General features: G+C 30.3%; 1 protein-coding gene and 1 long non-coding RNA gene across 3 annotated transcripts; one reads left to right on the top strand and one right to left on the bottom strand.

The window, feature by feature from the left end:
• Nucleotides 1-726: 726 nt before the first annotated feature.
• Nucleotides 727-4,440, bottom strand: LOC129901321 (uncharacterized). 2 transcript variants are annotated; one of them, XR_008769814.1, is made up of 4 exons: nucleotides 4,336-4,440; nucleotides 2,793-3,112; nucleotides 2,343-2,433; nucleotides 727-1,126 (listed from the first exon to the last, which is right to left on the bottom strand). It is a non-coding gene; the product is annotated as an uncharacterized LOC129901321 (long non-coding RNA). The 2 variants fall into 2 exon arrangements; XR_008769813.1 differs by lacking the exon at nucleotides 4,336-4,440 and having other exon boundaries at nucleotides 2,793-3,130.
• Nucleotides 4,441-11,051: 6,611 nt separating this feature from the next.
• Nucleotides 11,052-14,800, top strand: LOC129900679 (ferric reduction oxidase 2-like). Its single transcript, XM_055975691.1, has 9 exons — nucleotides 11,052-11,231; nucleotides 11,502-11,601; nucleotides 11,686-11,880; nucleotides 11,969-12,203; nucleotides 12,284-12,611; nucleotides 12,708-12,951; nucleotides 13,142-13,854; nucleotides 13,972-14,240; nucleotides 14,775-14,800. The coding sequence occupies exons 1-8, from the start codon at nucleotides 11,075-11,077 to the stop codon at nucleotides 14,112-14,114; spliced, it is 2,115 nt and encodes a 704-aa protein (XP_055831666.1). The 5' UTR covers nucleotides 11,052-11,074; the 3' UTR covers nucleotides 14,115-14,240; nucleotides 14,775-14,800.
• The last annotated feature ends 309 nt before the right edge of the window (nucleotides 14,801-15,109 follow it).

The raw sequence follows: 15,109 nt of genomic DNA, 5'->3' as shown, positions 1-15,109 counted from the left end.
TTTTTATATAGATTTATTATTAATTAACGTGATACATACGTGCAAAGCACGTACACTTGATTAGTAATTAGAAAAAAGTGAAATCTCGCGTTTTAAAAATGAAAAGTTAGTTGTTGATTTGTCTAGGACATTGAAAATTTGATCGGTAAAGTTAGTAGTATTCGTAAATACGGATGTCTATGGAGAAGAATATTTTACTAATAGACTTTAATTTGGTGAATGCTTTAATGTAAATCAGTAACAGTAATTATTGGTGGTATATTTGTCGACAACAACAACAATTGTCGTGTGATAGATAGGAGCCCTCTATTATGAAAAACTAGTATAGTGCCCTGCGCGTAAAGTACCAAAACAACTAATCATAGCAATTGTTATATATTTACATATTAAGCATGTAAACTTATCAATGGCAGACTTCAAACCCAATTATTACACGCTTGCAGATCTATCATTGAAATTTCTCATGATTTCTAATTGAAGAAATCAACTGTAAATGCCATTGAGTAACTTTTCTGGGGATTAAAGCACTAAAAAAAAAGAGAAGAAAAATTAGGCATAACATAACTCAACAAAACTTAAAAATCTATGATTGCAAAATCTGGTACACCGATAATTCAATTGAACAATTAGGCTTACCTTGTCATCTACAAAATTAACTTAATCAAGGATGATATGTCCGAATGTTAACAATTCCAAGCATGACATAAATCAAGTAGAGTATCAAAAATAACATGGTCATATCTAACTGTAAAAAAAGTCATGTTAACATTGAGAAGACCTGAAACACAATTATCAATGTGACAAAATCTAATCCAAAAAATGAAAGCTTATGTCGGTCTTAAGAATTGACTGGAAAGAAGAACAGTATGTTCCAGACTTCCAGTTTACATTAGACGATCTAGATAGAAATATCTTTTTCCACATGAATAAAGACCCTTATTTGCAATTGAAAGTTTATCAACTTTTAACCAAGACATCGCATTTTTCTTGGACTTTTACATTTTTTCTTTCTTTGATTTACTTCGGTAAAGGTTCAATAACGCCTTTGCTTCTCTGATTTGTTCTCCAAATCCGTCCCTTTTTCAAGAGTCGCTGCTCCCTCATCTTTTTTCCTGAGTTGGGATGCCTGTTTAAGGACACCCCAAATACCTAAATTAGAGATCACTAATCTTGTGCATTTTGATTGAACTAAAAATTGATAGTAGAATTTCTGCCAAAGCTAGACAAAAGAGAAGGATTTAGTATGTATGCACTGACAATGCAAAAATATCTCATCTTCCTAGTGTAGTAACAGGGCATTTCCATATTTTTCAGGTTACTCATCACTTTTGTTATAAATCGTTAGTCGTAGTTATTTTCAGATGATATGATAAAAGAGTCTTATTTTCCAGCAGAGACAATTCAAAATTTGCGCTATCATGTGAACTTTGAAGCACTAAAATTTGTATTTTGAAATAAGCATCAACAAAAACAATTCAGTACTTGCTTTTGAAGAGTGCCTCTGTATTTCCTTTCATTTCCATCTGCAAACCGATGCTAGAGTAACTGGACCTTGGATTTATGCATTCAATCGTCATTAATTTCATTTGTCATGGTGATAGCGACACCCGCGAGAATTCATGTCGCTATCGTCTGCTTGTTCAACATGTATATTGCATAGAACGAAATTTTCTTCTGTTTCCATTCAACCTGCAGCATTCGTTGGTGAAACATCAAACAATCCATTGAACTTAGTCTAGCAACTCCTTTCATATTATAAGCCTGCGATCTTTGCCACAATATCTTAATTTAAGGCCTTATTTCACCTGATAAGCATAAGGCTCTAGTTGAATCACTAATAGCCAACTCTCTTTTCTTAATATTAAAAAAAAAAACTTCAAAGTTTCTTAAACTTGACATAACTTGCTATATTCATCAATTAATGAATTGTATATGCGTATATTCCGTCTAAGATTCTTTAGGGAAATTTTCTATAACAACCTCCTGGCAACTTCTAAAAAACCTTTTGATCATGTGTCAATGAGTATTCCATATGTGATTTTTGAAGTAACTATATTTATCAATCTTTTCTAATAACTCAAATAACCATAAAGCTTCAACCACACACCCTTGATCATAAAACTAGGGCCCTAGAGGTTTAGACACAGTAGGGAACTTTCAGAAACACAAGTTCCTTGTAATGTAAATTTACTTTTTTTTTTCTTCTCAATTATTAATTAAAAGTTGTGTCCCATTCTTTGAGTGGATATAGTGTCTTACTTTATAATTTTTTTTTGATAGACTACTACTTTTTTGCACCTTTCTAGTCAATTTAAAAGTGGAGTGACTAAATGAGGACATACCTTCCAGTGATATATTTTTTTGGGTTAAGAATACCAAGGTGAGGATTCAAAAATTGTAGACAATGCATCCAATTCAGAGGAAAGCATGTACCTGCAGTGATATATGAAAAAACACAGAACATAAGTAGTATTAGATGATCAAAGATTTAAGCCAATTTTAGGCTTAATCACATAGTATATTCTTTCACTTTAAACTGCCAAAAACGAACTAACAATTTTCTGTAAAAAATTTATGGACGCACAAAATTAAGATGAAGTTAAGAGCAATAGTTTTTTTGTTAAATGTGGGTTATGGGATTAGGTGTTTTGTAGAAAACAGAACACAACTAATGTTTTTAGAAAACAAAACACGTGAGACTAATTTGTTAAAAACAATTAACTATGGTAGTGGAAAACTATGAAAAACTTTGATCAAAATAACAACATTACAACAATTCGTTAAGAGAATACCTCATGTTAGTTGCATCCAAGGCTCTATTAGCATCTTCCTGAGCTTCGTATTGAACAAACACTTAATTTCTTCTAATTCTTATATTGGGTATTTTCCCATAAGGATCAATGTGCCTCTAATACTGTATGGATCAAAATTTATGGCAAATAAAGTATTTGACGGTCTGATGCTAGATGAAGATTTCCTAGAAATCTCGGACCTCTTACTGCTATGCTCTAATACTGTATGGATCAAAATTTATGGCAAATAAAGTATTTGACGGTCTGATGCTAGATGAAGATTTCCTAGAAATCTCGGACCTCTTACTGCTATGCTCTTCCTGCAGCATAGCCATAAGACAATACCAAGTGACTAGGAAAATTTTTAAGTGGAGAGAAGGATTTTCAAACAAAAAGAAGGCATAATCTTTGACCACTCAATGCAAAGTCTGCGATCATTTTCTTCAAATTCTATTCGGTCAAGTCCAGGAACATCATCCTCTGCATCTCTTTCATCATCCATTTAAACAAAAGCAAAATCAGAAAATCCACCATAAAAAACACCAAAGATAAAATAAGAACTCAAAATAAAATTTATATATAGAAGCCATATGTTTTCTTTATTTTTCTGATAGCAGTAGCAAGATTTGAAGATGATTACCAATAAGAAATAGAAGTTGGCAGAGTGTTGTCGGTGCCAAGAATCTAGTGCAAGTGATGATACATATAGATTACCATAAATTACAACATATAGATAGACTTGATCCTATTTTCACATTGGAATTGTAGACTAAGCTGAATTTTTCATTGTATCATGAGCTAAAAATATTAAAATTTCATGGTCACAGATACTTGTATCTCTTCATACTACAATTTTATGTGGAATCAACAATATATCCAACTCTAAGGTTCAAGAGAAGAGAAAGATGTCATGTTCACCTGATCATAAATCTTTAAAGCATTGCTTCATTCAAAACATGTTCATAATACTCTCAAGCAGGGTGTACCTCAATGTCCCAAATTTTTCTACTTTCAGAAGATATTTAACTCGGCCAAACAAATTTCAGTTAACATGTGGAATAGAAATCACTATAATTTATTCTTTCAAAGTCCACATACATCTCAATTTAAAATATTTTTCTTGAAAATTCATCATTTAGTGGTCCATTAATGGGCTCAGAACCTTTGAGTATGTTAATCAATTCTCGGAAAGCACAAAGATTAACTTCTATTAGTTTGAGTTCAAGTAATTAAGGGGAAAAATTAGCAATCTCAAAATGATATGTATAGATGATGTTATCTAATGTATTTTCCTCTGTTTCACTAATCCGTTAATTACTCATGATTATCTAAATTGTTAAGTTACCACATTTTTTAACCTCCAAACAGAATCATTAGAATCACACGTGAATTAACAATGCAAGCAAACATATATTTATTCATAACTGATTGTAGTATAGCTATAAGGTAGAAAAAAAAATTAAAACCAAATTATCCACATCAAAAAATAATTAAAGACACTCCTAATAATAGCTAGGATTTATCTTGAGTAAAGACTACATACCAAGTGATTATCTCCTGCAGATTCACGAAGAACCCTTATTTATGTGAATATTGGTGGGTTTCTTCCTAAATAGAGATGTTGAATTATAACTTCTTTCTGTATTCATCAATTTTTTTCTCTTGCCTGTTAAATACAATAATGAAAAGATGATAAGTTTTTGAATCTATTACAACTATCTTCAACAGACCAAAAAAGAAAAACAAAACTAATAAGGTCCAATAGAAGAGGAAATCAAGTGATTAGAGGCTAAGAAGATTGTTTTCTTCTTTTTCTCACATTGTAGCTTTCTTGGTAATCTTGCCGCTCATAAATCTGTTGGGTTTAAGTGAAGTGTAAATAAGAAAGAACAATTCGGAAATAAGGAAATGTGGGGAACACCAAATGAATGGAAAATAAAAAGTCATTCCTCCCTCATTGACAGGCAGAAGAAAGAAAATGTTTTGTCCTTATATAAAAAAACACTTGCTTGCTCGGTTCGTCTTCGACTTCGGCAAATAATTGATTGATAATTTTTTAAACAAAATTTATTTATCAATCTCATTAATTAATTTTCTTTTTCTTAATATTAATTCGTAATTATTGATTAAATAATTAATTAATTAAGTTCGCGGATTAATTGAATTAATTAAATTCGTGGAATTAAATAATTACCAAATTAACTAATAAAGGAAATTTTAAATTTCGCGGATTTGGAAGGGACATGTTCCTTCCGAACAAATGTTTCCCTTCTGAAAAGAAACTTCGCCCCCTTGTTGACTATAAATAGAGGGATCTTCTCTCAGTTTTAATCATCAAATTCTCTTCCTCTTCTGCATATATTTTCTTACAAACAAGCTGGTGTCTTTATGTGATTACGTTGCCACTTTCTGAGTTCGCTAGAAATAAAAAAGTTTGAGACAATGTTACTTCTTTAATGTTCTATCCATTTTATTCTGAGAGGAAATAATTCATAACCTCGGGTACAGTGAGAGGATTAAATTTCTTAAGTATACATAGTGAATTCTATAGACTCGGATACTGTTTTTTTCTTTACATCTTTATTATTTCTGATTTACTAATTTTAATACAGGAAGAATAACAGAAACTTCAAAATTTAAGACCACAACTTGATAAATTCAAGTCAAATTACTAAAAATTTAAGCAAAAAGAGCAGCACAATACCATCTAAACTTGATAGTCGATGAAGAAACAATACATAAAGAGTACAAAAATAACTTCAACTGCTTTAATGCCCCGAAATAGAAAAAAACATTTTCTAACAGAACTTACATAAACACAGTAAACAAAGCAAAAGAAATTGGAATCAGTTCAGGCACCAAAACTAAAAAGAAAATAAGTATTTCACCATTAATGTAGATCCTGAAGGAGAATAAAAATAATAATTATAAAATATCTCTAGATATATTTTTAACACCATCTTCTTTTATTAAAAAACTTGGATTTAAGTTCAGTGTATATACAAAATCTTATTAGAAAGTGTTTTCTCTTAAATAATCTTTATGCGACACAAATTTAAATTAATTGAGTGCCCAATATAGATACAAACCAAAAAAAGGGATAGTATTGTATGCTGAAGCAATTGATTTGCTGAGAACGAAATATAGAGTAAATTCCTTAGCTAGTCACTTATGTTTGCGAATTTAACCTATAATATCATTTTTATTTTTTTTAGGATCATAATATCACCCCTCAACTATTCCTATTTTTCTCAAAATATACTCATCTCTTCTAATGGGATGACATGTCACATTATTCTTTTTTTTTAAAAAAATAATTTTTTTAACAATATAATAAAAGTTTGTTTAATGTCTCTATAAGCAACTTCATTTAGATATTCAATTGAAGCATTTACCCTATTCTTGAATTTATAAAAGGTAATCAAATTTTAAATTTAATAAAAATAATATTTATTATTTATTTGTCAATATTTTTAGAAATTAATTATAAAAAGTTATTATCTTATTTATTTGAGTATATTGAATTTATATAATGTATTCCATCAAACTATTATCAAGGCAAATCTTTATTTTTGATTATTTACCTTGGACAAAAACCAAATACTTCATTTGTTTCAACTTTTTTTAAAAAATTTTTTTAGTCCTTTAAAAATATCTCTTTTTTTTAGCAACTTTTTAATTTCAATCTTCCACATAACATGTTTAAGAAAAAAAATTAAAATACATTTTAGTATATTTGATAAATGTTTGATTTAAAATCACAATATTAAAAAAATTATTTTCTTAAATTTTGTGTCAAATTAAAATAGGAAAAATAAATTAAAATGAAGAAAGTAATTGATAATTACTATAAAATACGAGCATGAATATACAAATTTAATGCATGATCTATCTATGCATTTCATATCCGAGTAATACACAAATATTATAAAAGTCCATAATGACAAATATATTGATTCGAAATTCATATATTTTATTTATTTTATTTTATTTTAAATTCAAATTTTACGTTAATTCAAAAAAGTGTATTTTTATATTCAAGTTATAGCAGATTGATACGGTTGAAAAAATATATAAAAATAAGACTCTTTTAAATAAATACTATGTATTAGAATTCTTACAGGATAGAACCTATAGTTCAATTTTGATACAAATTATCATTTTTTATAATTTTGTTAGTAAATTAGTTCGTGAATTTTATTTACTTATATTTTTTACTTATAATTTTCTTATAATTAATTTTTGAAAATATTAACAAATAAATAATAAATATTAGTTAATTTTAATTTAAACTTTGAATTACCTTTTATAGAATTTAAGATTGGGGTAAATGCTTCAATTGAATACCTAAAAGAAGTTGCTTATAGAGGCATTAAACAAGCTTTTATTGTATTGTTAAGAAAAATTATTTTGAAAAATGGAATAATGTAACATGACATCCCATTAGGAGAGAGGGTATATTATGAAGAAAATAGAAATAGTTGAGTGATATTATGGTTCTAAAAGAAATAAAAGTGATATTATAGGGCAATTTTCCAAATATGGATGACTATCTAAGGAATTACTCACAAAATATATGACTTATGTTATTGAAATTTACTACCTAGAGGAAATTTAAAAAATAATTAAGACTAGAAACAAAATCAGGCTCCTTGGCTATAGTTTGCTTAATTATGATTCGTAGCCACATGTTAGAAGGATGAAAGAGACGAGTGAGATCTGGGAGAAAGACGAGAGAGACACAATTGATTTGCATATCTTATTGAGAAGCGAGGAAGGGAGGGAGAGAGTAAAGAGAAATTTTCTATAAAATCTTAACTATAGTTATGAAACATAATTCTTTTAAACTATAGTTGTGTATAGTAAATACATATTATATATTTGCTTTTTTATATAAACATGCGATATGTATTTAACTATAGCTATGAAACATAATTCTTTTAAACTATAATTATGTATAATAAATACATATCACATGTTTACTTTCTTATGTAATTTTGCCTACTGCTTACTATCTTAAATTTGTAAGCAAACTCTTCTATTTTTCCATTTAATTCAGTCATAATGGGTACAAATTAGACGTGACGAGGAAATTAGACCTTATATTCCTTAAAGCTAGGGATGTACACGAAAAATCAATAAGTCATATCGAATTGATGAATTAAGTCAAATAGAAAAATAATTAATTTGTAATTTGATTTGATTAATTTGGCATTGAAAAAAATTCGATTACTCTTGATTTAATTTGGTATTAACAGGAAAAGTTAAATTGAATTCAAATCAAATCGACATAATATATATTATTTTAATTTTTTTTACATAAAAAATATTAATTATAATCTACTTTATTAATAAATTTTAAGGGAAAAAGCATAAATTTCTCCTTGAAGTTGTACAAAAATGTCAGTTATATATTTAATCTATCATGTCGATCTATTACACACCTAAACTATCTAAAAATGAATTTATTACCCCCTAAAATTAACGTGGAAAAAAAAATAAAAAAATAAAAAAGAGCTCGTCAGACTAAAATTGAAGTTAAATAAAAATTTAAAAAACAAAATCACCCCACCCCCACGTCCTTTCTTCTTCACACCCACCTCCATTTACTCCCCATTTTGAATTTTGATTTTTTTCTTTTCAAAACCCATTAAGAAGAAGTTCTTCACACCCACCTCCATTTACTCTCAATTTTGAATCTTAATTTGTTTTTTCAAAATCTATTAACGAAAAAAGAATTCTAGCTAAAAACCTATAAAGTCAAACTTCTTTTTTCTTTATTAATTTTTTTTGTTTGTAAGTAACAAACAAAAAATGTTGGTGACAGTATTAGAACATCACTGATAATATCTGTAGATGGGGTAAACTATTTCTTAGTGTTCATTTTATCAGGATAATTTCTGCAAATCGGGTAAAAAATGGGCATTGCATTATCAGGATCTATCTGGTGCCATTTGCAGCTTCACGAGTCCTAGGCTAAAATGTCTCTTGGTTGTGTCTGTGTAGTTATATTAATTAGTATAAATTATAGTTAATAAAAGAAAAAAATTAATTAATAATAATAAAAAATATATAAAAAATTATAATTTCTGATATTGCGCTGACATGACAGTGAGTGTAATACACCACATACTGTGAGAGTGGTGTTATACATTTCGGGGGATAATAAATTTACTTTGAAGTAGTTTGAGTGTGTAATAGATCGCCATAATAGTTTAAGTGTGTAATCGCTACAACTTCAGGAGAAAATTTATGACTTTTCCCTATATTTTTGTTTTCAATTTTTAGCTATATTATTCCAAGTTGGGGCTTGTAAACATTTATAGGTATCTTGTTTTGTATTCAGATGGAAAGTCACAATTACATTGTTATAGCCTTATAGATTTCATATCGAAAGCCAACAATCTACTTTGTAAATATTCTATTTTGTACCGTAGAACATTGATATTTTACGAAAGTATCTTGTACTCACGTGAATTTTACAATCTTTTTGAAATTTCTATTCAGTTATAAATTTTAAATTTTATCTTGTCACATAGGTAAGTGAAAATATTAATTTGATCTATTTTTCAATAATATTAATTTGATCTATTTTTCAATCATTATCCAAAACTAAAAAAATTGACTTTATGTTTGTTTGATTTAATTTATTGATTTAATAAACTGATATAATTAATTTAATTATTTTTAATAAAAAATCAAATAAACCCAATCTATGTACACCCTACTTAAAGTGTTTGGTATTGAATTTTTGTCCCACAAAATGTTCGGTCTTGAGTTTTTGTCTTTACTTATGTTTTAAAAGCTGACTTTAATTTGAATTTTTTTTGCTGAGAAGACTTTATGCTGCCCATCATACATATGTTTTAACGTTTTACGATAAGATAAAATTTGTGGTTAATTGAACAAGTTCAATTTTTTGAAATATTTTGAACGTCTGACTTATAAACAAAAATTAGAATTTATGTCTGATAGACAACTTACCTAAGTTTTAACTTTTGCTTATAAGACAAACTTTTTAGTTAATTGAGTAGATTCACTGTCTTAAATATCCTGAATATCTATGAACAAAAGTTAAAACTTATGTCTGATGACAATATACTTAAGTTCTAATTGCCCTGAACGTTTGTTTTATGGGCATAAGTTAAAATTTTCCGTAACGGCAGCTATTTTATAAATTTGTTAAATGGAGTCGAAAGAAATAATTAAGATCAAATCTTATAATGGTCATTTTTATAAAACGGAATAAAATATGAAGATCTGCCCATCTTAAAGTCATTTCTTTTAGGGAAATTTACATAAATGTACAATATTAAGAAAATATTTACTATTTATAGCAATAATATTTTTTTTTCACTGAACACTTATAATATAATTATAATACAATTTTAATACATATTAGCGAGAATAATTTATAAAACTCATATAATACAAGTTTTATTCATGGATACTTAATTTATCACATACTTTAATACACTTATAATACATTGTGTCAATTTTTTACCAAACAAGTATAATATATTTTAAAATACTTATGATACATTTATATTGCACGCATAATTCACTTTTAATACATAGTAGATATATCATAATATTGTTATATATTGCTATAAATGGTAATAAATAAAAAGTATCACTAAAATCAGTAATTATTTATTAAAAAGTGGTTTTTCTAGTAATTTTTCCTTTCTTTTAACTTACGCAGAAATGACATAATAATATTAAATGGGCTCAGTTATAGTTATAGAACAAACCAAAAATGAGGCTAGTTCATTGCCAGATTAACACTCTCTAAAAAAAAGCCGAAAGAGGGATACGGGGTATTTGCACTTTTGTCCCTATTATGTGGGTTTTTAATTTATGTTCTTCGTAAAAAAATTAACTTTTTTATGGGACATAAATTTATATTTTTATATCATAATATTTCATAAATTATATATGAGTATGACTTGAATTTTCAAAAAGAATTTATGTCTCAATTATTAAAAAGCAAACATTAAAGATCAGTCTATTTGAATGACAGAAATTAAAGATCAACAAAACGTTCAATCTGAAGGAGTAAATTAGAAACAATCAATTGGTCAAATATGTAATGAAACCAATTATGTTTATGGGAAAAGAAAAGTGAGCTTTACTGAGAGTCTTCTTTTCCTTTATTTTAACTTGTCTTGAATTTCATTCATTTTAAATAAGAGTGCACTCGTAGAAACCTAGTAGTATTACAAGAGCCAAAAGACTAAAAAAAAAGGGTAATGGCTGCCAAAAAAATTCTTGTTCAAAGAATGAGTTGGAATATTCAACAAGCAATAAAACTTTTGGTTTTGTTGATTTTAATGGCCTACTTCATGATTTGGATAATGATGCCCACAAACACATTTTATTTGCATTGGTTACCTCATATTTATGCTAAACTCAATTCCACTTACTTTGGAAAACAAGGTTTCATTTTCTCCTGGTTCTCCCACCTTTATATTTGTGTAATTATGTCACATCCCTTCAAGTGAGTGCATGCTTGATTCTTTTTTTTTTTAATAATGAATGGCAGTGAAACTTGAAACCAGAACCTCTGTGTTAGTTCCGTTGCATGTCATGTTGAATCGTGTGACTATTTTATTTGTGTAATTATTTATGTAACAATAACATTCAATATTCAATACATTAGTCAATCATTTTTGGACTTTTAAGTGTTAATGTTTTTTTGCTGTGCAGGTTCAAACATTCTGATCTACACATTTCCAGTTCTGTTCATTGCTACTTTGGGGTGTATTTTCCTTCATTTAGTCAAGTATGCTAATGCACATCATGAAAAGTAGGTAGTGTATTGTTCTACTATCAGCTGATTAGGAATTGAGATCTTATGTCCTTTATTCTCTTTGATGTTTTATGGTAACAGAACCTCAAAAGGTACGCGTTTCGCCTCATGGAGTCGACCAGCAATTACGAAAGGTCCTCTAGGCATTGTTTCATGGACAGAATTATGTTTCTTATTCATGTTCATTGCCCTTCTCATTTGGTCAATCTCATCTTACACATATGGCATGTTCAAGAGTATAACCAGACAATCTGCAGCAATGATGGGAGTAAAAGTGTAAGATTTTACTGAAATATTGAACTCTGTTTCTTGTTTTTAATACAATGGAAACTGAAATTGATGGATGAAAATGATGATTGGGCAGATGGCAAGGTAAATTACAAAGTGTGGCTCTCATGCTAGGTCTTGTAGGAAACATTTGTCTAGCCTTCCTCTTCTTTCCAGTAACCAGAGGATCATCCATTTTGCGACTCTTCGGACTCACATCAGAGTCCAGTGTTAAGTATCATATTTGGCTTGGTCATGCTGTCATGGCCCTCTTCACTGCTCATGGTTTATGTTTCATAATCTTCTGGGCTGATACTTATCAGCTTTCAAAAGTATGTCAATTTTTCCCATGAGTATGAAAATAGAGCAGTCCATTGGTGACCTATTACAATTTTGTTTTGCGAAAATGCAGATGTTGCAATGGCATAAGGTTGGAATTTCCATTGTGGCTGGAGAAGTGTCCTTGCTTGCAGGAATAGCTATGTGGATGACAAGTTTCCCGCGAATCAGGAGAAAGTTGTTTGAGCTTTTCTTCTATACACATCATCTCTACATTATCTTCGTAGTATTCTTTGTATTCCATGTTGGATTTACCTACTCCTGCATCACTCTTCCTGGATTTTACCTCTTCTTGATTGACCGCTATTTGAGATTCTTACAATCTCAACATCGCGTTTGCTTGGTTTCTGCACGTATTTTACCTTGCCAAGCAGTGGAGCTAAACTTCTCTAAAAGTCCAGGTGATTAACTTGCTCTATGGTACAATGGGATTTCAATCCATTGATACATGTTGCTGTCACGCTGTTACATTATGTATTTTTATATTCGGATTTCAGGGCTAAGGTACAATCCAACGAGTTCAGTTTTCATAAATGTGCCTAGTATTTCAAAGTTGCAGTGGCATCCATTTACAGTGACTTCCAACAGTAACATGGAACCTGAGAAACTCAGCATTGTCATAAAAAGTGAAGGGAAATGGTCTCAGAAACTGTTTGAGAAGCTCTCATCAACTACACCAGGACACCATCTTCAAGTTTCTCTGGAGGGGCCTTATGGACCGACTTCAACCCAATTCTTGAGGTATCAAACGAGTTGATTTCTCAGATGGTCATTCAACTAATAGTTATCATCTTAGAAAGTCACTTTTTTTTGTTAAAGAAAATCGAAATCAAGAAGAATGATGCCTGTTGGTTTTGGTTTCAACTTTAAGTTGACTCTTTTCTTGTGTGGATTCAAAATTTTCTTACTTGATGAGGAAAAATGCTTGCAGACATGATATGCTAGTTATGGTGAGTGGAGGCAGTGGCATCACTCCTTTTATATCTATCATCAGAGAGCTGATTTATATCACTGGCTCAACAAGCTGCAAGATCCCAAAAGTTCTCCTTGTTGCTGCTTTCAAGAAATCAACAGATCTCTCCATGCTGGAACTTCTCCTTCCCCTTTCAGGAACCAACTATAATATTTCACAATTGCAGATACAGATCGAAGCATATGTAACAAGAGAGACAGAGCCTCTACAAGACAACCAGAAGTTCCTCAAAACACTATGGCTTAAGCCCAATGCATCAGATAGACCAGTTTCCGCAGTTTTAGGCCAGAACAATTGGCTTTGTCTTGGGGCTATAATCACATCATCTTTCATCATGTTTCTTCTGCTCATTGGCATTTTAAACCGATATTACATATATCCTATTGACCATAACACAGGGATGATATATTCATATTCAGAAAGAGCAGCTCTCAGTATGTTGTTTTTTTGTGTGTCTATAGCTATAACTGCATCAGCTGCCTTTGTTTGGAATAAAAAACAGAATGCTAAGGAAATGGTGCAGATTCAGAACAATGACATGCCAAAACCAATGACTTCTCCAGGTCCGGGCTCATGGTTTAACAATGCGGATATAGAGCTGGAAAGCCTACCCTTTCAAACATTTACTCGAGCAACAAAAGTACGCTATGGTGAAAGGCCTAATCTAAGAAGTATGCTAAGTTCACCTTTTCCTCTTTTTTCTATTTGCTAAGAAGCACACGAACAGTATTCCGATGAATTTGCTAACATTTTTATTTCTAAAATGAGGATGGATATTTGTTTTGCAGAGATAGTTACACGGTGTGAAGAATCAAATGTTGGAGTTTTTGTTAGTGGTCCAAGAAGAATGAAGCAAGAAATAGCAACCATTTGTTCATCCTGTGTGGCCATGACCAACCTTCATTTTGAGTCCATCAGTTTTAGCTGGTAATACATGTAAAGTTTGCACGGATCTACAAGTGACAGTTACAAGAAGGGTGGTGAAGTTAGCAGTAACCATTCAGAGTGTAACGATGCATCTTCCGCAAGTAATATAACAAGGCTAAATTAAGTAAATGTAATGCTTCTTGTACTCTAAATTGCACCGCGGCTGGTAAATCTGGTCTAGCACTACAATGTCTCCGTTGTGTGGTTCTGTGAAAGAGAAAAGAATGCTCTTGAATTATATGTTTTATTGCCCCATTGCTAGCTTAGCAGTAACATCAATTTTAAGTTCAAATCCAAAATGTTTAGTAACGACAAAATTGCACTCTGCATACATTAACCAATCGATCATAGATGTATTTGTAAATATTACACTACGCAACGCATGATGTATGGTTTTGGAGATGATATCAATGTAAGATGCCTCTCTGTTTCACTATTCACCTTTTCGTTGTTTTTCATCTGTGTATGTCCATGGTGTTTATACTCGTGAATTGTTATGCGTATGGCATGCTGCTGTCGACTATTTTTTGTTTGTTTGGATTGACTATGGCCTTTGCTAATTGCTTTCTGTTTAACGACGTGCTAATAACAGTATAACACCATTCTCTGTCTATGAGAATACTTTAATCTTCTTTGATAACAGTACTAAGCTTGTGTTGTCTAGGTTCTAGCAATAACGTCTGGAGGGGCTATTGGGAGGACTGAGGATCTGTGCTGATTCTTAGGAAAGAAGAGAAATTCAGGAGTTGGGAGGTTTGTAATTGAATCTCAAAATTTAGAACATCTTTAAAGCTTTATTTTCTAATTTAAACTTTTTTAGCCGAATTCCGATCCATACCCCCCAATCTTAAATTTTAGATTTTGCAGAATCCGTTACCCCGCACCTGATGTTGATCACTAAAACAACAAATTACTCCAACTTTTGGTTGGAGAGAATTAAGCTGGGAGATTGTGGTGTTGCCTTGGCCTTATTTCCTACTGTTGTATTGTGCAGGACTT

Source organism: Solanum dulcamara, chromosome 8 (genome assembly GCF_947179165.1).
Source record: "Solanum dulcamara chromosome 8, daSolDulc1.2, whole genome shotgun sequence".
NCBI lineage: Eukaryota > Viridiplantae > Streptophyta > Magnoliopsida > Solanales > Solanaceae > Solanum > Solanum dulcamara.
This window is presented reverse-complemented; position numbering and strand designations above follow the sequence as displayed.